The 23,680-nt window shown below is 44.0% G+C and overlaps 1 protein-coding gene across 1 annotated transcript in view; it reads left to right on the forward strand.

Annotated features, from left to right (window-relative positions):
• The window catches only part of DNER (delta/notch like EGF repeat containing), a 316,523-nt gene that overhangs the window by 243,369 nt on the left and 49,474 nt on the right, over window positions 1-23,680 (forward strand). The window contains exon 8 of the mRNA XM_049614770.1: window positions 6,337-6,561. Coding sequence (XP_049470727.1) covers window positions 6,337-6,561 — 225 coding nt within the window. The remainder of the gene's footprint in view (window positions 1-6,336; window positions 6,562-23,680) is intronic.

Below are 23,680 nucleotides of genomic sequence, written 5' to 3' on the forward strand. Positions count from 1 at the left end.
TTTTTTTTTTTTTTTTTTTTTCCTTCCCCTCCCCCATGGGTTTCTGTTACGTTTCTCAGGATCCACATAAGAGTGAAACCATATGGTATCTGTCTTTCTCTGTATGGCTTATTTCACTTAGCATCACACTCTCCAGTTCCATCCATGTTGCTACGAAAGGCCATATTTCATTTTTTCTCATTGCCACGTAGTATTCCATTGTGTATATAAACCACAATTTCTTTATCCATTCATCAGTTGATGGACATTTAGGCTCTTTCCATAATCTGGCTATTGTTGAGAGTGCTGCTATAAACATTGGGGTACAAGTGCCCCTATGCACCAGTACTCCTGTATCCCTTGGATAAATTCCTAGCAGTGCTATTGCTGGGTCATAGGGTAGGTCTATTTTTAATTTTCTGAGGAACCTCCACACTGCTTTCCAGAGCGACATGCCAACTCTCTTCTAAGGACGTTTCTCAGAAGCAACCTCAAGAGATTTCCATGTATATCCCATTATCCAGAATGTAGGTGCAGGCTTACATCTAGCTGCAGAAGAGGCGGGTGGGTGTAGCCATTATTCTGTGCAGCTTTGTGACCAGATACGCAATTGCAGTGAAAGCAGAGGAGACAGATATCGGAGACAGCAAGCCCTTTGTGCTGAACGTACTCTGCTACAACAGGCCCTTTTCTGCCAGCCAGCAAGTGACAGAGCTCTGACAGATCCTGGATTACGTGTTTTCACATTCTCGGCCCTTCTGCTGCACCCCAGACCTCGAGTGTACAGCGTTACAGTCAGAAGCTTGGATTTTGGAATCAGACTGCCTAAGCCCAATCTCATCCCTGCCATTTACTAGCTGTGTAATGTTGGCAAGTTACTTGGTCTTTCTGTGCCTCTGTTTACCCATTTGAAAAGGAAATAATAGTACTTAGCTCATAGAATTCGTACTAGGGTTAAATGAGTTATTTTCGCTAAAACACTTGGAACGGTGCCTGGTATGGACAAGTGTTTTCCATTAACAGACACTGTTTCGGCAGATTGCCCTTTTGAGCCTGTGCAGAAATGCTGCCGGAGCTGGCCCTGCCTCTCACCTCTTCCCTCAACTGTTTGCTCTAGGACCCCACCTCCACTTGTCAGCCTTACTGGATGACCCAGTAGCTGTGCACGTGTTTTGAGATCAGCGTGTGAACACCGCTCGATTCCAAAACACTCCCTCTTGGCTATATCCAGGGACTCCACCCTGAAGGATTCGTGCACATGTGAAGTTCGATCATGTTGCAGAGATCGGCTGACAGGCCGGCCTCTCTCCCGGGCCCTGACCACAGACTCTGGGTGTACAGGCAATTTGGAGTTTCCCCAGAACCACTGCTTAAAGGAAGGTGAATCCAACATTTATTGAGCCCCACCTGCCATCCTATTTAATCCTATGCAGCAGGGGTCATCCTTATTTCTCATGTAAGAAAATTAAAGCACAGAATGATTAAGTACTTTGCCCAAGGTCACACAGCTAGTAAGAAGATGCAAACTTTGGTTTCCTGGCTTTGCGTTTCTTGTGCTATGCAACTTTGTCTTTTTCTCTCATGGGAAGGTCCTTTAAGAGGTGGCGAGGGAAGATGTGAGTCATTTACAAAGGATGTCATGTCATTAAGAGGATGACAATTGCTTAGGTGATGGAAATGGAGAGTTTTCTGGTCAAAGCAATGGTGTCTTAGCTTGGGCTCCTATGACAATACCATAGACGGTTGGCTTAAACAATAGACATTTACTTCTTATAGTAATGGCGGCTGAAAATCGGAGATCAGGGTGACGGCACGGTCAGGTTCTAGTGAGGACTCTCTTCCAGACACTGGCCTCAAGTGTTAGCATCCACACCTGTGAATTTGGTTCCCATCTGTATGCATCTGACCCCTACTCCATGTCCTCTGCCTCGTATCTCTTTCCCTGAGCACTAGATCTGTAGTCAAGTGAGTCCTGAACCACCAGGAAAGTGCCTCAGCTCAACACGCACAAAGCTGACTTCATCACTCTGCACTGGGAGTCTCCTCCTGTGTTTACCATTGCAGTTGGTAACAACACCATCCACACTGTGCCCCAGTCTGGAAACACATTATAATTATAGCTGCTTCTTACTGAACGCTTATTATTTGCCAGTCACTGTGCCAAATGTTTTCCAGAGTTTTTCATTTAAGCTTCATAAAAACCATATGTTGTAGGCATTATCATCCCCATTCCATGAATACAGAAACATGAGGTCAAGATGATTAAGGACTTGCCCACGGTCCCACAGTTACTAGTGGGCAGAGATAGTATTCAGCCCCAGTTCCCTTTGGCTCCAAAGCCTGTGCTTAACGTTGGGTCACACAGAGAAGGCGCATATACAGGGGCCCACAGACATGTTTTACTTGCCCAAGAAATGACTTACCAACAGCATTTTAATGTGTATTTATTTTTGAGAGAGAGAGAGAGAGAGAGAGAGAGAGAGCTCCAGAGTGTGAGTGGCAGAGGGGCAGAGAGAGAGGGAGACACAGAATCTGAAGCAGGCTCCAGGCTCTGAGCTGTCACAGGGTTCGAGCCCACAAGCCAGGAGATCATGACCTGAGCCAAAGTCGGGTACTTAACCGACTGAGCCACCCAGGCGCCCCCCTCCCCCGACTTACCGACATTTTAAAATCGGAGGGGTTCAAACAAGAATCAAGATTTCAGATATTTCTTGAACATTCAGAAGATCTGGCAACTGGATCCACCTTCCAAATGGCACGGTTGGCCTCAGGTGAGTGACAGCCACCCACTTTGGAATGCACTCCAGGAGCATGCGTGCCACAGTTTGCCACCGTCCCTCCCGCTCCTTGCTGTCTGTCTTCCAACAGCCCGCTTCCTTCATCAACACTACCTGCCTGACCCCTGCTGACGTTTGAATTTTTGGCTCCTGTTACCTGGTTTCTCTTCTCTTTCTTTCCCCCCGCCGTCTAATTGGTGCCTGAACTGACGGCGTTGCTCGTGAAAGCATTTATTGTCGGTCTCACGTTCTTCATCCCTATTGCTGCAAATTGTTCCTCATAACCTCTCACCCCAATTACGCCAGCAAACACCTAGTTTCCTGTGTCCGGTCTTGAGCACCACTAATTCGCCCTCCACATTGCTTGCAATTAGGGACATCAACAAAACGTGAATACATGATGTCCTGTGGCTTCAGAATGAAATGCGCCCTCGTTACTGAGGCACACAGGACGGTTCGTGCTCTGGCCTCTGACCAGTGCCCTCATTTATGTTGACTTTCCCACACTCCTCTTGGCCTTATTGAGATATGGGCTCGCCCCAGTCACGACCCTTCGCATCTCCTTGCGTATTTACTATCTTTCTTCCTACTTGGGATATTCTATGTGGATTATGTGAATATCTGTAACGGGGTATATGGACTTGAATCTCGTGATTGCCTTTCTAAACTTTGTGTTGTTGTTGTTTTTTACATTTTCACTTGATCGATCAGTCTCCTATTTCTTTCTCCATCAAGGTACACACAGGATAGAAAACATGAGTCTTGGTTGTGTTTTTAGATCCCGACGGCTTCATTGGCCCATTGCTGGTTTCTGTGCCGTGGAGCTAGTAAGATCTCAGACGCTGAATCCCAGCTCTGCCCTCTACTAGCTACGTAGACCTCCACAGGCTACTTCGTGTTTCTGAGGTCTCATCATTAAGTAGAGTTACTCAGAGTTCTTTTATCGTACAGTTAGGGCGGGCTTAGATGACATGATGCACGTAAAGGCTTAGAACCAACCGTGCACGTGAGCCCCCGGTGGATGTCGTCTGCTGTTATTATCACCGTTTTTATTGAATTCGTTTATTCCGCATTAGATCAGGAGCGGTTTTGGGAGTTTTGCTACATATCCTTTTAGAACTCACAACAACTTTATGAAGAACATAATTTCAGCTCTTTTCTGGGGGAGGCAGCAGGTTAGAGAGGTCAGGCTCGCCTTGGTCGCTGTTTGTGCTATGGCAATACGTATTGAGTGTCTCCTTTTCAGTCAGAGTAAAATGGAACACGTCTCATGAAAGATGGAGTTACATTCCACCCTAGGCCGTGAAGGGACTCCTTGGGGAGTTCGAGGGTTATTAAAACTGATGTAGTACATTTTTAATATGATCTCTAAAATTAAAAAAAAAAAACTACTGGGAACTTTATAAAATGTTGAATAGTATTGGATTTTGAAAAAAAATTCTCTATTCTGTTTGGAAAACTACCAGGTTGATTATGCCTATTTATGAGGGATGCTTCAGATAATTAAGTCTGGGAGCTCTTTTTGTTTGTTTAATATATTCACCATGTCTTTAACGGTAACAACAGAAATTGCCAGCATTGCTAGGGGTTCTGTGTGAAGACGGGGAAATACAAACTTAAATGTAGACAAGAGAAGTTGAAGAGAATATTGGAATAAAAACTATTAGTAAAATTATTTAACTTTTGTTTCTAAAATTTGAACAACTTTCATTTAAGTTTCAAGCTGCTCTTAAACTGGTAGAGGAAGGCTAGGTTTTACTAAAGCATTGTCAAGTCTCTGCCTGGACACACAAACCTACAGACCCCCATATATGTACATATATTTTTTTAAATTGAGAAATACTGAAACATACGTACAGAAAACAGAATAGAAATCACCCACATAATTAGCACATTTATTTCATTTATATATATTTTAAAGTTTATTAATTGGGGTGCCTGGGTAGCTCAGTCGGTTAAGCATCCGACTTCCGCTTAGGTCATGATATAGCAGTTCGTGGGTTCAAACCCCACGTCGGGCTCTGTGCTGACCGCTCAGAGCCTGGAGCCTGCTTTGGATTCTGTGTCTCTCTCTCTCTCTGCCCCTCCCCTGCTCATGCTCTGTTTCTCAAAAATAAATAAACGTCAAAAAAAAAAAGTTTATTTATTTCAGAAGGAGGGCATGAGTGTATGCGGGGAAGGAGCAAAGGGAGAGGGAGAGAGAATCCCAGGCTGGCTCCGCACTGTCAGCACAGAGCATGACTCGGTTTGAACTCATGAACCGTGAGATCATGACCTAAGTGGAAATCAAGAGTTGGACGCTCAATGACTAAAGCACCCAGGTGCCCCCACAATTAGCACGTTTAATATTTTTAAAAATTTTAATGCTTTATTAAGGTACAATTTAGATATCATGAATTTCATTCATCTTAAGTATACAACTCGATGCATTTTAGTAAATGTGTCACCGCAATGCGATATTGGAACATTTACATCAACCCCAAAGACTGCTCATAGCCAAAGTCAGTCCCTCTTCCCACCCAGCCCCACGCAAGCACCGATCTGTTTTCTGTCTAGATTTGTTTTTTCTGGACATTTCTTATAAGTGGAGTCACACAATATGTGTTGGGTTTTTTTTAATGTTTATTTATTTATTTTTGAGAGAGAGAGAGCGTGTGAGCAAGCCTGGGGGTGGGGGCAGAGAGACAGAATCCCAAGCAGGCTCCACACTGCCAATGCAAAGCCCAAGCCAGGGCTCAACCCCACAAACTGTGAGATCATGATCTGAGCCGGAATCAAGAGTCGGAAGCTCAACTGACTGAGCTGCCCAGGTGCCCCTTGCCCCTGTGTGTTGTTTCTTTAACTGCTTTCTCTTAGCTGGTGTCATTTTTTGAGGTGCAGCCACACTGTAGCAAGAGTAGAAGCTTAGCTCCCTTTTACTGCTGAGTAATATCCCATTCTGTGGATACAACACAGCTTATCCATTATGGTAACCAGCTTGAAAAAAGGTGTATGTTCAAGAAACCGCTAACCGTGGCTGCTTCTAGAGAAAAGAATGGGGTGTAGGGGATATTGGTGGGAGATTTTTTTCATTGTTTACTCTTTTATATGGGTTTAACTTTTTAAATTCAGAATTCTATCTTTTCTGAAGCAAAGCAAGGGACGTCTTTCCCCCAGCAATGTGTATGAAATAAGAGAAAGCCGTCCACTTACCCCAATCCCACTTTCCTGAAGGTAATCACCATTAATTTATGTTTGGCATCTTTCTAGACACACTTTCTAGACACACATACATATACACCTGTATACTTGTAAATACTTTCATGTCCCTGTATGTCTGTACATCTAAGTAGTCCTGTGTCTTACATTTCAACAAACTGGAAACACGAGCTTAATATTTTAACCCACGGTCCGCAAAGCTAAGAAAACCTGCCTTGCCCGGGTCGTTGGGTTATCCGAACGCGGAAGCCGTTAAATGCATTGATCGGTTCACCGTGGGGGAAAAGTGAAGAAGTATGGACCCGGTCTCCTAGCTATTCTGTGTGAACACAGTTTAATTTTTATCGTTTTAATCCTTCCCGGGGTCTGTGTTTTCCGGCAGGGTACTTCGGATCGGCCTGCGAAGAAAAGGTGGACCCGTGCGCCTCGTCACCGTGTCAGAACAACGGCACCTGCCACGCGGACGGCGTGCGCTTCACCTGCAGTTGCAGCGCGGGCTTCACGGGGCCCACGTGCGCCCAGCTGGTGGACTTCTGTGCTCTCAGCCCCTGCGCGCACGGCACCTGCCGCAGCGTGGGCACCAGCTACAAATGCCTCTGTGACCCAGGTGGGTTCCCTCGTGCACCGCAGGTCTTTTCTGTCTCCAGCCTCGGACTTGTAACTCGTCGTTCGCATCCGAGCAGACGTTGGCTCGTCGAATGCGTTCGCTTGTACGTGTAACTGAACGCCGCTCGTTTATGACACACTTTCTCTTTAGGCTTATGGGTGGCAGGGCTTGTGTTTTTTTCTTTGTTTTTTGTTTTTTGTTTTTTGTTTTTTGTGTGTTTTTTCAGTTAATTGTTTTTATTTATATTTTTCATTTTTTAAATATAATTTATCGTCACACTGGCTTCGATACAGCACCCAGTGCTCATCCCAACCAGTGCCCTCCAGAAAACACCCTCTCCCTCTTCGTGAGCAGTGCACAGTCATTGCGGAAAAATAAGAAAATCCAAGTAAGCAAAATGAGGAAAATTAAAAACAGGCTTAATCTCGTAACAGCTTAATTATTTTTTAACGATTTACTACAGGTCACTCCAGAGCTTTTACTGGCTTCGGTGTCGTTTAATACTGTGTTCTTAGGTTAATGAAGAGTGTTTTTCCACCCTAATAGGCATAAAAAACAGGACGCAATCCATTTAGATTTTTCTCATCTATTTAAATTCTTACTCTGTGCACAGTATGTGTCACAGGACCTGTGACGCCCTGTGCAAATGTGCGAAAATCCCATCATTTATTTTCCAAAGATCTTCTGCATTTGACTGATTTTTTATTATTGTACGTTTTGCTACTCCGAAGTCAGAGTGGGTCACCAGTCAAAATGTGTATCTGCACAACCTACCTGTGTGGTCTGGAAAGAACACACGTGGGCAGCTCTTCTGTGTCCCTTCTCTCCTGCCTGTGTCTCCACACGTGCATGAGCTAGCCCTACAGAAGGGTTTGAAGCGTGATTCCTCTCACAGGCGCCTGGCCCGTCGGTGTGGCGGCCACTTCCCCGGTTTTGCTTGAGTCCTGGTTCTGCTCGTGCCTTCCACCCAGATGCCTGCTCCCTGTCACCCCGTTTCACCTGTCATCTTCTCCTAGGCTGAAACAGCTTTCCGCCCCCTGAAGTCCCAACAGTCGGGGACCTGGGTGGCTCAGTCGGTTAAGCACCCAACTTCAGCTCAGGTCATGATCTCTCAGTCTGTGAGTTCGAGCCCCCCCGCATCGGGCTCTGTGCTGACAGCTCAGAGCCTGGAGCCCGCTTCGGATTCTGTGTCTCCCTCTCTCTCTGCCCCTCCCTGGCTCGTATTCTGTCTCTGTCTTTCTGTCTCAACAATAAACATTTAAAAAAATTATGAAGTTCAACAGTCACCTTCAATATCACTTGTCTGGTCTTTAAAACATATTAATTGTCTTTGCATGTGTCTCTCTCCCCACTGGGGGTAGGAGGAAGTTATTTTATCAGTAACCTTGTAGCAGCCCCAAACCGCCATGCAGTGAGCACCAATCTTCCTAGGTTTTGGGTGTTTCACATGTCTGGTCCTTTCAGTGCCCTCCCTGCAAGGTAGATGGCGTCAAGCCACATCTATTAAATGCCTCCTGTTTGCTTCAGTCATATCCCGGTGGCCACATACCCAGAAGGGGACTGAATGCAGATTCCAACCCAGGGGCCGTGGCTCCATGCCCAGAACATGCTAGGGGCACATCTCATACTCATGAATCAATGCAAGGAATTAGTAGGAATTGCAACTAAGCATGGAGGGGGGTTGAAAAACCTTTCTCATGTAAACTTCTAGTCCTCTGGTTTTCTTTTAAAACATTTTTTTAATGTTTATTTATATTTGAGAGAGAGAGAGAGATAGAGAGAGAGAGCCAGTGTGAGCAGGGGAGGGGCAAAGAGAGAGAGGGAGACACAGAATATGAAGCAGGCCCAGGCTCTGAGCTGTCAACACAGAGCCCGATGCAAGACTCAAACTCATGAGCCATGAGCCATTGCAAGACTCAAACATCATGACCTGAGCCCAGGTCGGACTCTTAACCGACTGAGCCACACAGGCTGCCCTAGTTCTCTGGTTTTCTAAGAAATCATGGGATTGACATTTTATGTGATGACACTATATATATATGATGATGTAAATAGGTAACGGAGAGAAAAACAGTACATATTTGGAGAGAGCAAGAGAAATATTGAGAGATAGTGACTGATTTTAAATCGGCTCATGTAATTGTGAGAACTGAAGGTTCTAAATCTTTAGTGCAAGCTGTCAGGCTGGAAACTCAGGCAGGGTGTCTATGTTACAGCCTTCTCAAGAAACATCAGTCTTTGCATTTAGGCCTTCAACTGGATCCGTCGATCCAATTCTGATGATCCGATGATCCAATTCTCATCGACTGGATGAGACCCTCCGGCATCTTGGAGGGTAATCACTTGACTCAAAGTCTGCTGCTTTTTTAAAATACTAATCTCATCCAAAAAGTACCTTCACAGCAACTTTGTGTTTGACAAAATATTTGGGTGCTGTGGCTTAGCCAAGTTAGCATGCGAAATTAACTATCGCAGTAACATTTTTGGGTTTCCCATTAAACGTTGAGGTGAAGAAGGTTCTCCGCTTCTGCAGATGCCATGAGATGCCTTTTCTGTGCTTACACCCGTGCTGTCCTGTCAGAGCCCTGGTGGAAATGGGAATGGCTTTCCCAGTGGAGGGCCAGTTTTCTTCCACGTGCGTGGCAGTGTGTGTGTGCCGTGGAATGGGCCGTGCCAAGGAGGAAGCCCCGTGGTGCCCTTGCCTGCTGGGAGTACAGAGCTCCGAGACCGCTGGGCTTGCAAACAGAGCAAGCACGTGTTGTGCCGGGAAGAACGGTCTCACTCATGCCGTGACTCACGGGTGTGCTGCTCCCAGCCCTGAGCACGTCAGAACACAGTCTGCGATTCCCCTCGCCAGCCAGCGGGAGCAGGATCTCTCCGTCAGGATCTTCCTCAGTAGTTCATTCCCAGTCTCCCGAGCGTTCTGCTTCCTGCAGGGAAGGAAAAATCAAACATTACCAACCCAGAAACCAGCCTTGTTTCCCCCTCCTCTTCTCCTCAGACTTCCTTTCTTAATCATATTAAAATTTTCTACTTAGTTGGCTTACTTTTATGTTTGTTTATTTATTTATTCATTTGTTTATTGTTAGAGAGAGAGAGAGTGCAGGGTAGAGGGGCAGAAGGAGACAGAGAGAGAGAGAATGAGAGAGAGAGAATGAGAGAGAGAGAGAGAGAGAGAGAGAGAATCTTAAGCAGTTTCCATGCTCAGCATGGAGCCTGACACAGGGCTTGATCCCATGACCCTGGGATCATGACCTGAGCCAAAAATCAAGAGTTGGATGCTCAATCTACTGAGCCACCCAGGCTCTCCTAGTTGGCTTATTTGTCACACTTTAAATGGAATGTAGTTATTTAATGATAAATGCTACTTTGTGTGGCTTGATAGTATTAAAATGTTGTTTAATACTATGGGGTAGAGTTTATCAGCATGTAAGAGGGGGGCTCACATGGGTCCTAAATAGAAAATAGATTTCCTGGTCTTTTCTCTTTCCACACTGGGAAGTGAGAACCTGTCTGTGAGATCCCCTCCCATTGACTCTCACCACAAGAAAGTGACAGGACATCTCTGGGCCACAGTTTTTGTTTTTATGAATAACATCTTAGATGCTCGTCATCTCAACTGCACTTGTTGTCACAGCCTAGGTGGGGACAAGTCGCTGACTGTGGTCTGCTGTGTGTGTGAGGGCATTAAATGAGAGGCATGCGGCACATTTCCTGGCATGGAGTAGCTAAGAGCTCTTCCCCTTTCTTTCCATCCATGGACATTCCAGCATTTCCTCTTAAGCCGCGGAAGGGTGAAGTGTCTCCTGTTTAAAAATACCACTTTCTCCTCCTGCTTTCTACTCACACTTCCTTCATGGCCAGCTGGAGCATTTAGCTTGGTAATAGTGGACGTCTAGCCACTGAACGAAGAAGCATGTATCGCCTTCCATGGTTCCTTCAGTTATTAGGTGGTGTCCCCGGGGTAGAGCCTTGGAGTTCTGTCAGAGTGTTCTCTCATCGGACTTGGGAGATAAAACTGCTTTCAGAGGGTTTGCTTCCTCAGATCATTAGGTGACATTGTGTGAAATAAAAAAGGCATCTTAACATCTGGCAAGAATTTACATTTTAAGAGGTGAAAATGACAATTCTCTGAATGTGAAATTTTTAGTCTTAATCTTTTGGAGCATGTAATTGCTTTACCACTAGTTTGCATAATAGAAGAATCTCGTGAGAATAGGTGAAATTGGGTGTCTAGCTGAAAAGCGGCAATCCTGATCATCTTTATAGAGAGCAAACCGATCCCATTTCATAAAATGACAGCAGATTGAAATCATGTCAGGTTGATAATTAGTTCCCATCTGACAAAATGCCTTTTGGGTGACTGCAAATCAGACTTGCCAGGTGCTTTATTTTCAAACCTCATTTTTAGCTTATCAGGCTAGGGATTTCTGATGGGATTTTAATATTAAATAATAAAATGTCAGCGCTGAGTAATCACTGAAATATTATCTTGCGGTGACAATGTTAAGTGATAGGCCACACGTGCTCTAAAAAAATTGCAAATTGAAATCTCCCGAAGACCGGAGAAGGTGAGAGCGTGGAGCCCTGCAAACACTGTAGCAGGTGCCACGGCGGAAGGAGCTTGTCGGAGGCCGTGCTGTTGTCCTTGCAGGTGGGAGCCGTGGGGTCTCATGTGTTCTCAGTGCGATGGTGGCATCTGGAGATGCCATTTGGATGATGACCAACACTGGAAGGAATCCCTGGTTGGAGACGGTTTGCCTGAATTCATCAGTCTTGGCCCCTGTCTCATGAAATTGTTATTATTCTGACCTTGTTAGTTGAACTGAATTAACCGTGCCATTACAGAGTGTGCCTTAAGTTACTATTTAAAGAATTTAAAATATAAGGCATCAGAGGATTTTTACATGGAAAAAAACAGTTTTTTTAAAAAAAACATTTTAACGTTTATTTATTTTTAAGAGAGAGACACAGAGCACGAGCTGGGGAGGGGCAAAGAGAGAGGGAGACACAGGATCCAAAGCAGGCCCCAGGCTGTGAGCTGTCAGCACAGAGCCCGATGTGGGGCTCGAACCCACAAGCCGTGAGATCATGACCTGAGCCAAAGTTGGACGCTTAATCAGCTGAGCCACCCAGGCGCCCCTCAAGTATCAGTTTTTATCTCGGATGCTAATTGCCTGTCACAGATGAGACCGGGGACAACTTGCCAATCATGTATCTCTGCTGATTTTTCTCTACCAGAGGGTGGGTAACTCATTTAGATCATCCAGACTGTAAAAGAAAGAACGTTTAGACTTTTTTCCAAATAAAAAAATTTTGAAGGAAATCGTAGGAATTTCAGGTGCTGCTTTTCCTACTTTCTACAGATGCCTCACGTGTGGGCTGCATCTCTGGTCTCTGTGGCCCGAAAGACAGCTGGTGCTGCTCCCTCTAAAGTCACACTTGTCAGTATCAGCACTCTGATGGTGTCTTCCGGAAACACAGTCTAAGATAAGACTTACCGCCTAGGATTTTAATAGCAACTCAATAGCAATAAAGAAAAAAAGCAGCACACCTACAAGATATGAAGACATTTAGCACGCTAATGAATGTGTAATTGCATTTAGATTCTTGGATAAGTGCAGTGGGCAACTTTCATCTTTTATGAACCAGGAAGCTTTATTTATTAGGTTCACTAAGATGAAGACAATTCTTGTGTTTAAGAAGCTCCAGGGGATTCCTGATCTACACATCACAGATTCCTGAGAATTATTGACTGTATACCTTAAGGTATCTCCTTTCCCCACATCCCAACCCAGTGGGCCAGTACCGTGCCCTTCCTTTGTTATATCTCAAAATGTGATATCTGCCCTCAACACTGGCATACCAACTAGGATCGTGTCTACCTAGCTAAGAGCTGTGGTAATGCTGCATAATCTGTACTCTTCCTAAGAAAAAAATTTAATTCTCTACATTGACATCGTGGTGGCAGTAAGAAGAGAAGATGTCCCACTGACATCTGGGAGCTTGTCGGGCAATTACAGGTAGGCCTTCGAGGTGTTAGGAGCTGGCTGAGTGCTGTGCTCACAGCTGGGCCATTGTGTCTCCTGTTGGACACAGGCACATAAATGGTCCTGTGGAAACTGACGTCAGACATGGTCACTAACAGGCCATGATAAAGTGAGACAGACCAGACCATTTCATAATTCTAAGTACAGACAAAACCAAAGTCACCATGCAATCCACAAAATACCACAACTCCTCTTCTTTCACAGATAAATTGAGGCCAGCCATTTCTTTATTAATTACAGCTTTAGCCTTGACCTAGCTTGCCCTTGACATAGATAAGATTCATTGAGATACTCAAACATAGAACTGCTCCCGCTTTGTGACAGCACCCACTCTAGAGTGAATCCTGCCCAAATCGTCCAACTAGAGTTCAGATCCTGTAAGTAGCATCTAACCCCCTTTTATTGAGACACCTCATGGTTCCCCTGATGTGCGTTCTACCTTGCCGCAATGAGTAATAGACCCAGCTTGTTCAGCTACAGGTGTATCTTTGGTAGCCTTTAGTTGAAGAGCACTGACAGTGCTTAATTGACTGAAATGTTCAAAATATCAAAGGTTCAGTCGATTAAAGTTTTGTATTAACAACAGCTCAGTCAGAACTTCCTGGACAGAGAGATATTGTGGATTTATATATCGGGGGAAGGACACTATGGAACACAGGTCCTGGGGGGCGGGTGTGGGACGGGGAGGAGAGGGGAAGTTCAGAGAACAGTTAGATGCACTTGGCTGCAGAATAAGATGCACGAGGTACAGTAATGAGTGGTGAGGCTGAAGTGCTCACTGGGGCACACGGAGAATCTAGACGCTGACTTTGGAACGTGAAGACTTGCAGACATTTTGCATTGTATGCGAACTGACCTGCGTTTTAGAAAGATTATTCTGATAGAATAGGGAGATCTCTGGGAAGAATGGGTAGTTCTAGGAAGAATGGGGAAGAAAGATTATTCTGATAGAATTCGATATTACAGATAGAATTACAACCCAGAAGGGCTGGTAAGACAGCAGGTGAGTCAGGAAGCTTAGGCAGGTGGAAATGAGGACTTAAACTTGTGGCTGTGGGAAGGAAAGATTGGACCTAAAATCTAGTCGACAGGTTGACTCATCAGAGTTTGGATATCCGCCGAATGCAGGGAACAATGTTCTTAATGGAGTCGAAGGTACCTCTCCGGCTTTAACTTGGGAAACTCAGAGTAATAGGGAGATGTGCAGAAGGAGCCTGTTTTGGTACACAGGCCAACAAAGGTGGACGTGCTATTAGGGAGTTGTTACCTAAGCCTGGGACTGGGTGAAGAGACTGAAATGAGAGGAACGAGGATGGGGTCCAGGGGTATCGGCGCTAGAGAAAGTCAAGACAACTACTGAAACTGTTGGGGGTGGGGGAAGGGGGCAGTTGGGGGGGTGTGGGAGAATTTGCAGGGAGGGGGCTGAGGCATCGGCAGCAGAGGCTGGCGGAGGCATCACTGAGCTGGGAGGGACACCGGGTGAGCAGCTCACCTGGGGACATTAGTGGCGGTGGGAGGAGAGGGCACTGCCCAGGGTGTGAGGAACGAGGCCACCGTGGGCCCAGGGTGAAACTGAGTCAGACTTGCCCACACCACAGGAGGCTGCGGAGCCTGCCCCAGTGGCGTCCACAGCTGTGGCCACGGCCATTCTTCGTCTCCATTTTGTTTTAATTTTAATTTGGGGGGCATTCAGGGAGAATTAGTGCTATTTGCCTTCTTTAGGCCAGTGCCCTGAGGGATCAATAGAAGGAGAGAAAAGGACACTAGTAACGAGTAAAGAGCACTTCACTGGTGGAGCATATGGAATTTTTATGAGATTTTTGACGTTAAAAATCTATTCACAAGGCTGCTTTTTAACCTCGCTTTACGTGGCTAATCCATATGTAGGAAAGCGTTGATGAGCTGGCCTTTAATTATGGTGGATTTCTGTTCCTTTTGCTCCCACTGTTCCACTTAAAATTCAAATAGCTGAGAGCTCATTCGTGGCTGAACTGTTGTCGAAAAAGAACGAGATTTACCTACTGGCAGTAGGTTTTAGAATAGTCTGGGAGGACAGCAGACAGTGTTTTACATCATCTGACCTGGAACGCAGGTTAGAAATGGCAGCTGGTAACAGCTCGGTCACTAAGCAGTGCCTTTCCGAGGATGGCTCTATTTGAAGCAGTGCCAGCATGTAATTGCAGGAACTTCTCATAAAGTTCATGGCCATCGGGGTCACATGGGGATGTACTTGAAACTATTCCGTAACTGAGCCACTGACTCTTATTTTATTTTGTGGTTGGGAGTTACTCTGATCCCATTGCTAGTATTTTGGGGCCTGCTGAGAGTCTGGGCATCTGGAAGGTAGAATTGAAAGTCGGCATCCTTGCCTCTCTTACCAGCTGTGATGGGAAGGGGCCTGGCTAAGAGTTGAGCAGAGCCAAATTCAAGCCCCAGCTTTGTCACTGAACAGTTGTGCAGTCGGTCTCTGTTGGCCTTAGTTTCCTCTTCGGCAAAATGGGGATAAACCACAAAGCTCAAATGAGGTGATGCATATGATCGTGCACTTTGAAATCTATAAAACAATGAAGCAGCCATGAAAATGTCAGCTATGCCTTTTTCTGGGGAAGATGGGTGAGGAATTATTAAATCTGTGCTGGGATTCTTTTCATATGAAGTTCAAGGCTAGAGTTGGAGTAGACGTGGGATCCGTCTTCATGGCCATAGTGGATACAGGTCCACTTACAGGATTCAGTGATTGCTTGCGGCCTTGGCTCTCGGTGGCTGCGGTGATAAACATTTAAGTGTCCGGTGCTGGGCGGAGCTCTTTAAGTGGAATGGTCACTTGGATCCCATAGTCCTTAAGTAGTGGGACCATGGTGGTTGTCATTTCTGGGCCCGAGATGACAGAGCTAGTTAAGGATGAAGCTGGGGTTGAATCTGGGCAAGTGGGATCCAGACCCCAGGAAATGGGGTCAAAGTCTGTGGCTTTGACTCACCAGTGGTACCTAAGGACTGAACAGTGAAATATTTTAACCAGATTTTCTAAGCGGTAGTTGTCTTAATAGCTACCTCAAAAGAACACATAAAGTTGGGATTCATCAGGGCGTTGATTCAGCTATACTGATCCAGGCAACGCCCTTTATCCAGGCGGCTTTGCCTAAGTAGCTCCCATCTGTGAGAATCGCCTACATCCAGACTCTGCGCCCGTCACTTGACAAATATTCTCTCTTACTTAACCCCAGGTCATAGCATGCCTATTTTTTTATTCAAGGATGAGGAAATTGAGGCAGGGAGAGTAAACAACAGGTGGGAGGGGTCACAGAGCCACAGATTTAACTGGGTTTACCTAAGCACTGAAGCTCTTGACTGATAGGTAGACTCTCAGCAGGGGCCTCCTTGTGGTCCCCCAAGTTGTGTGTGAAGCTGGGCACTCACTGACATCTGTGCCAGTCACAAGAAGAAGTTTCCAGACCCTGCTCGTCCCAGGACAGCTCCTGAGATAAGGCCTGAAAAGCATCCTTGGCTGTGGTCTAGTGAGTGGCTCTTGACCACTAGTCCCTTACTTTCTAGCACAGAGAAGCACAGTTCTGCCTTTCAGAAAAGTGACCCGCTTGTGGATAGTTGGGCCCCTTCCGCTTTTGATACCCTGAAGGCTCAGCTGTTTTGAAAACAATGCCAAGGGCTCCTTGGGACAGAAACTTGTGACTGCATCTCACCTGATGTCTGCTGGCTGCACTTATTTAAAGAAACTGCTCTCTTGTGACTCAGATGAGAAATGCAGACCTGCCATGTGACAAATGTGTCCCCCTTCAGCATAGGGGACCTCTCTTGATTGGTGCTTCTCACTCCCGGACTCTCCAGCTCCTAGGAGCAATTTCACCTTTTTTCTTCCCACCAGAATCTGAAAGTCTCTTGCATTGATTGTTGTAGGCCACGGAGGCCTTGGATGCTGTTTCTTTTCACCCAGCTCTGGTAATGTCCCTGGAATGTTCTTTCCTCTTCATATTTGGCTTTGGTTTTTAGTTCTTTGCCTCGAGAGAGCTCGGATGTTCTACCTTCCAGTGTCACTCCTTCCCACGGGAGTGGTTCGGTGGCATTGGCCTGTTGTCCCTCTCAGTAGTGGAGGATCAGCTAGGCTTCAGATCCCCAGGGCTGGTGACCCGGTGACAACGTGCTGTTGTAGGTGATGTCGGAGATGTACGGTGACTGATGGCAGCCCGCGTCCTGAGTCCCAGATACACAACCCGGAAGGAGACCGAAAACCGACGCTTTCTTCTGATCTTTCAGTCTTCACTGTGCTTTTAAATTCTTTATTGATTTGAATTTGTACACAAAGCTGCAGACAATGCACTGCATTTCTTCCATTAGTTTTCTATCACAGTCATTAATTTTCAACGTAAGGGCACACGATGAAAGTTGCTGCATATGCCGGGTGCTTTTACAGAATTGCTTCAGTTCTAATGAAGATTCAGAGCCCTTAGGTTTGCCTGCAGCAGAGTGATACATAATCTGTTTTTCAGTCCAGCACATTGTCAACTCAGAGCACTTGCTGATTTTGCAGAGCGGTGTGTCCTGTCCCGGGTCACCGGGGGCTTCCTTACGTGGTGTCACAGTGCTCCCATTGGCTTTATAGGAGTTGCCTACAGAGATCATTAGCTGTTTGGACTGAAATCTTAATGAAATGTTCATGATGATTATCAGGATCATGTTTCATTTTTTTTCAATACCTGATGGTTTTTATGATCTAGATCAGAGTGAATGTCCGGGGTTTAATTCATTAGTAAAAGTATACCTTTTAGATTGGATAAGCCCAACTGAAAACAAGTGTGGCCTAAGGAATATGGACAGCCTCGTGGTTTGATTTTGGGACAGTTTTCCTTCATCCATTACCTCCCCCAAATACCTTTTCTAATAGTTCCCTGATGCCTAAAATTTTATGTGTGTGGTTTTATTCCTTTAAGTTAGGCAATGTCTCTGCTAATTAAACCTCTGTATTAGTTAGTTACTGCTGTGTAACAAAACATTCCAAAATCTGGTAACTTAATACAATCTTTTATTGCCTGTGATTCTGTGGTTGATAATTTGGGCAGGGCTTAGCTGGGAAGTCTCTTCTCTGCTCCGCGTTGTGTTAGGTGTGCTCACTCATGCTTTTGTGGTTGTCCAGCAAGTTAGCCAGAGACTGGCCAGTCCTGGACGACCTCATGCGCATGTCTGGTACTTGGCTGGAATGATGGGGAGCATCTGGGCTAAATGTTGCTCATCATCCAGCAGACCAGTCTAGGCTTCTTCACATGGCAGCAGGGTTCCAAAAGCAGCAAGAGAGGACAGGCACATTTTCAATGCACATTTTCAGAAGTTTCTTCTTCTGTTATGTTTGCTAACATCTCACTGGTGGAGTATGTCATAGAGCCAGGTCTGTAGCTACAGAGAATTTGTGGCTACCATTTTTTTTTCTTTTTGTAATCTACCATAATCTTAAACCTAAATATGTGAGGAATGTGCATGAGTTTAATATATAAGAACAGATTTGAGGAGAAAGATAGTTGAAAGACAAAAAAAAGTGTGTAGTTATGATTGAGTGAACGAGATGAGGTCCCACTGAACTTGTCTGCCCCAGGAATAAGGAATATCTTGGAGACCACTGTTTTCCCTATATCATAGTTTCTTCATAGTTCTGTGTGGATTGAGCCTCATCTCTCCTTTATTTCAAGGAAGTCTCGTGTTCTACGTACATTATTCATACACATACTGAACTAGGATCTACACTTTTGATTTTTCACTGCTTTATAACTTCTTTATTGAATAAATTCCCTATTTTTAGGCATCCTTAGTGATCACTTAGTAGAGGCAACAGGAACAGAACTCAAGATTTACTCAAATAATCTAGTTCCCACTCCAGTTCATTTGAATTTATAAATTGTCTTTGCAATCCAATTGCTTCAAGGTACAGTAGTTCTGGTGGTTAATTTCCTCCATGAAGTTCTTTTTCTTCCCCCTTAATTAATAACTTTATTTTATGTGTTTCTGTTTCTTATTTTGAATTTATTTTTATTTATTTTTTTATTATTTATTTTAAGAGAGAGAGACAGAGAGAGAGAGCGAGAGAGCAAGAGAGCAGGGGAAGGGCAGAGAGAGAGGGAGACAGAGAATCCCAAGCAGGCTCCGCACCGTCAGCACAGAGCCCCATGTGGTGCTTGAGCTCAGAAACCATGAGATCATGATCTGAGCCGAAATCAAGAGTTGGACACTTAACTGAGCCACCCAGGCACCCCTCTTGTTTTGAATTTCTAATGTGAAGAAAGTACAAGGGATAATATACAAAACTGTGTAGCCATTAACACACTTTTTTAAGTTTTTATTTAACTTCTAGTTAGTGAACCTACAGCGTAGTATTAGTTTCAGGTGTACTGTATAGTGATTCATCACTTCCATACAATAGCCGGTGTTCATCATGGCAAGCGCACTCCTTAATCCCCATCACCTATTTCCCCCATCCCCCACTGACCACCTTCTGGTAACTATCCGTTCTGTAGAGTTAAGGATCTGTTCTTTCTTTGCCTCTTTCTCTCTTTTTTGCCCCTTTGCTTATTTGTTTTGTTTCTTAAATTCCACATATGAGTGAAATCATTCGGTATTTGTCTTTCTCTGACTGACTTATTTCACTTAGCCTTATCCTATGTAGTTCCATCCACATTGTTACACATGGCAGGATTTCATTCTTTTTTATGGCTGAATAATATTTCGTTGTATATATCACAGCTTCTTTATCCATTCATCAGTCGGTGGATACTTGGGCTGTTTCCGTACAGAAATTGGCTGTCATAGATAATGCTGCTACAAATGTAGGGGTGCATATATCCCTTTGAGTTAGTAATTTTGCATTCTTTGGATAAATATCTGGTAGTGCAATTGCTGGGTCATAGGGTAGTTCTATTTTTAACTTTTTGAGGAACCTCCATACGGTTTTCCAGAGTGGCTGCACCAGTTTACGTTCCCGTCAACAGTGCACGAGGGTTCCCCTTCTCCACGTCTTCTCCAACACCTGTTGTTTCTTGTGTTGTTGATTTTAGCAATTATGACAGTGTATTTACTTTAGAATAACAGTGACTAAGGAGGAGGTTGGAGGATTGCTTTGCATTGTGCCTTCCATGAGAAGGAAAGCAGATATACCTAGGGAAAAAAAATCTACCTTTGCACTGTGGAGTCCATGCACCAGAATTTTCTGGAACGGTCTTTATCACAGTGTTTTGTTTTCCAACACACAAGTCCTTTGGTACTAAGCTATGTGTCCAGGGGGCCCCCTCTTATCATTGGAAACAGCCTAACTTTGTCAGATCATGTTTCTCAATTTTTGGTTTGTAAAAATTATTGTAGGTTGTCTGCCATTTTTATTCTTCTTTTTGATTAAAAAAATTTTCCCCAGATTTTTTTTTGGATATGACTGCCATATAACATTGTGTAAATTGAGGATGTACAGTGTGTTTATTTGATACGCTTACATGATATTGCTAAACGATTACTACCATAGCAAAGTTAACAGCATCACATCACCTACTTACTAGTTATTTGTGGCAAGAACATTTAAGATCCTGCTTTCTTAGCAACTTTCAAGTATGTAATACAGTATTATTAAATAATCACCCTGCTGTACATTAGACCTCAGAACTCTTTGCACCCTTTAGCCTATGTCTCCTTAGCCCCAGGAAACCACCCTTCTATTCTCTGTTTCTATAAGTGCTGTCTGCCATTTTCTGATGGTATTCCCTTAGCTAAAATGATATTTCCATGGGTTTAGGAACCTGGATCAGAGGTGTGGGGAGAATTTCACTCACTAATCTTAATTTAGGCTTGCTTCTCCACATTCTGATTGGGGGTATATGACTCCCAGTCCTACAAGGAGAAAAAAAATGTTTGCCACTTCTATACCCTTGTTACCTTCTCTCATTCTGGCCTTTCTTTTCAAATTTGGCACCTGCTGTCAGCTTGGGATTCCGTTGTATTGCTTTATTCCCTTAAGCAAATAGGAGAGGAGTATAGTTTCCATTTAGTCTATGCACCTGTGGTTGGTAGGTCATCCGACCACGTTTCACTATTGTTTATTTATGTGCCTATGACTGGTACATGTTCTGACTGTGTGTTTTGTGGTTGTATTTGATATGCTGAGGGAAAGCCATAGAGATTAAATATTACTGTGCTGTATCTAGCACCTGCCATAGATAACTCCTACCACTTCCCTGCCCTTTTGAGAATCAGAAATTGTAGGAGACGTACGCTTTGCTATTGTATAGCTCAGTGGCTCTCAGACTTCAGTGTGCATTAGAATCACAAAGAGGGCTTCTTAAATCAGAGTTCTGGGCTCCGCCCACAGAGTTTGAGTCAGCAGGTCTTGGTTGGGCCTGAGAACTTGAATTTTCGACGAGTTTCTAAGGGATGCTGATGATGCTGGTCTTGGAGCCACATGACAAGAATCACTGGTATAGTGTGATGAATAGACACAGGCCCCTTTGAGGGCGAATACCTCCAAAGAATATTCAGTGATAATTGAGTAAGTGAATTAAAATCATATTTAAGCAATAGTTTGTGAAATAAATTTAAATAGAATGAAACATTCAGAAAACTTTCCTGTGCTTTAACATTTAAAAATTCTTCTTTTAAGGATGCCTGAGTGGCTCAGTCTGTGAAGCATCTGACTTCAGCTCAGGTCATGATCTCACGGTTCATGGGTTTATGAGTTCAAGCCCCACATCAGGCTCTCTGCGGTCAGTGCAGAGCCCGCTTCGGATCCTGTTTCCCTCTCTCTCTACTCCTGCCCCACTTGCACTCCCTGTCTCTCTCAAAATAAATAAATGTGAAAAAAAACCTCTTTGTTAATATACATACTTGCATGAAAATAATCATCTAAGATTTATTTTCTCTCCAAAGTACTGCAATAGAACCTTAATCTTTGACTGCACCCTAACACTTAACCTCTTGCCTGTTCAGGGCCCTGTGTCAGTCTGGATGCATTCCATACCAAACAACCTCTAGAATGTGAGGCTTTTGAACCTACCTTTTTTTCCTTTCTTTTTAAAAAATGTTTATTTATTTTGAGAGAGAGAGGAGAGAGAGCGAGCACACGTGAGTGGGGAAGGGCAGAGAAAGAGGGGAGAGAGAGAGAGAGAGAGAGAGAGAGAGAAGCCCAAGAAGCTTCTATGTTGTCAGTGTAGAGCCCATGGCGGGTCTCAATTCCATGACCTTGCAATCATGACCTGAGCTGAAATCAAGGGTCAGAAGCTTAACCAATTGAGCCACCTAGACGTCACCTACCTTTGCTTTACTAAATCTTTTCATCATTATCGTCATCTCAAATGTAAACCACACCATTTCCAAATGTATTTATAAATATACTAGTTAAATAAAATATTTTACTTGTTGTTTTTAAGGAAACATATACCACAATAATCTTTAAAATCAAAGTTATAAAATATTGTCATTATACTTAATTTTGAATCAGCGCTTTAATCATAGTGTGGTAAGAATTTGCGTTTATTTTTAATTACAATTTTTTAAGTTCTTATTTATTTATTTTGAAAGAGAGCGAGCAGAGGAGGGGGAGAGAGAGAGAGAGAGAGAGAGAGAGAGAGAGAATCCCAAGCAGGCTCTGCACTATCAGCTCAGAAACTGACACAGGGCTTGAGCTCATGAACTGTGAGATCAAGACCCAGGCCGAAATCAAGAATCAGATGCTTAACCAACTGAGCCACTCAGGCGCCCCTCTAAGAATTTGCATTTAAAAAAATACTTTCTCTAGGGAGTCAGTGAGAAAAACAGACCCCTTTAGAATGAATCATTTTAACTGTAGCTACCACGTGTTTAGAGGACCTACCGGTGAGTTTGTTTGTAAGCTGTAAAGAAATATATGAATGTTAAGCTTTATTATTAAAGGAAACGATATTTCTTCTTTATGTATTTGCGTCCCCTTGTGTGTGTGTTTTCCTTTTGTAAAACACTTTTTTATGTCTCCTCCATTGTTGAACTCCCAAGTAATTTGTTTCTCTTCTTTCAGCTGGCATAGAGCATAGGTAGAATCCACCCTCTAGTGGTCAAAAACATCATGGGGAAAAAAAGACATTTATAAAGACAAACCATTACAAAGAGATTGATTTTTTCTTGGGACTAGTCTGTGACCTAGTTCCAAAGGCAAATCCAAGAGAAGGCTCCTAGAAATGTTTAGACAACATAGAAAAATCCCCAAAATGATGGATAGGTTTAAGCCTTGTTTTGCAAGTGTTTCTGTTTCAGCAGGCTGTCTGTGGAGTTCTTGAACCCTGAGCTTCATCATCTATAACATATTCTTTCATTTGTCCTTAAATTTGTTTTTTGGAGGAGAATGCTAACTATTTGTAAGAACGGAACTCAGAACAGTGGTGGTTTGCTTTTCTAGCATATGTGTAAGATTTTTTTCCCTTCCAATGTAAATTGATGATTTGCACTCTATTAATAAATATAGAGATGTTTCAGAATCTTTAACATCTCCAAAGGTTTTATTTTTTACATGTTAAAAGGTGCAGTTCTCCTTATAAAAAAGGTTTTTTGGGGGGCGCCTGGGTGGCTCAGTCAGTTAAGTGTCCGACTTCGGCTCAGGTCATGATCTCGCAGTCCATTATTCAAGTCCCGCAATGGGCTCTGTGCTAACAGCTCAGAGCCCGGAGCCTATTTTGGATTCTGTGTCTCCCTCTCTTTCTACCCCTCCCCTGCTCCCCCCCTCTCTCTCTCAAAAATAAACATTAAAAAATTTTTTTTAAGTTTTTTTTTTTTTTTAATAGCAGTGCACCTTATTGTGATGGTTGTTAAATGGCCTTAAAATGTCTTCTCTTCCAGTAAGACTAGATCTTTTCCCTTCATGCACCCCTCCACCTAAAAACTACCCTTAGTGAGGTCAGCCTTTTCTTAGTGTTACCAGTTATCTTCTGCCCAAATCACTGTAGACACAGAGCATGAGCATCGTTTCCCTCGGGAATCAGCAACATGACTTCGAGTTGTGATAATACAAATAAAATACCTATAAAAGCATCTCTGACACTTTCTTCTTGTGTTACACAAGTAAC

The sequence above is a fragment of the Panthera uncia genome (assembly GCF_023721935.1).
Source record: "Panthera uncia isolate 11264 chromosome C1 unlocalized genomic scaffold, Puncia_PCG_1.0 HiC_scaffold_3, whole genome shotgun sequence".
Taxonomy (NCBI): Eukaryota; Metazoa; Chordata; class Mammalia; order Carnivora; family Felidae; genus Panthera; species Panthera uncia.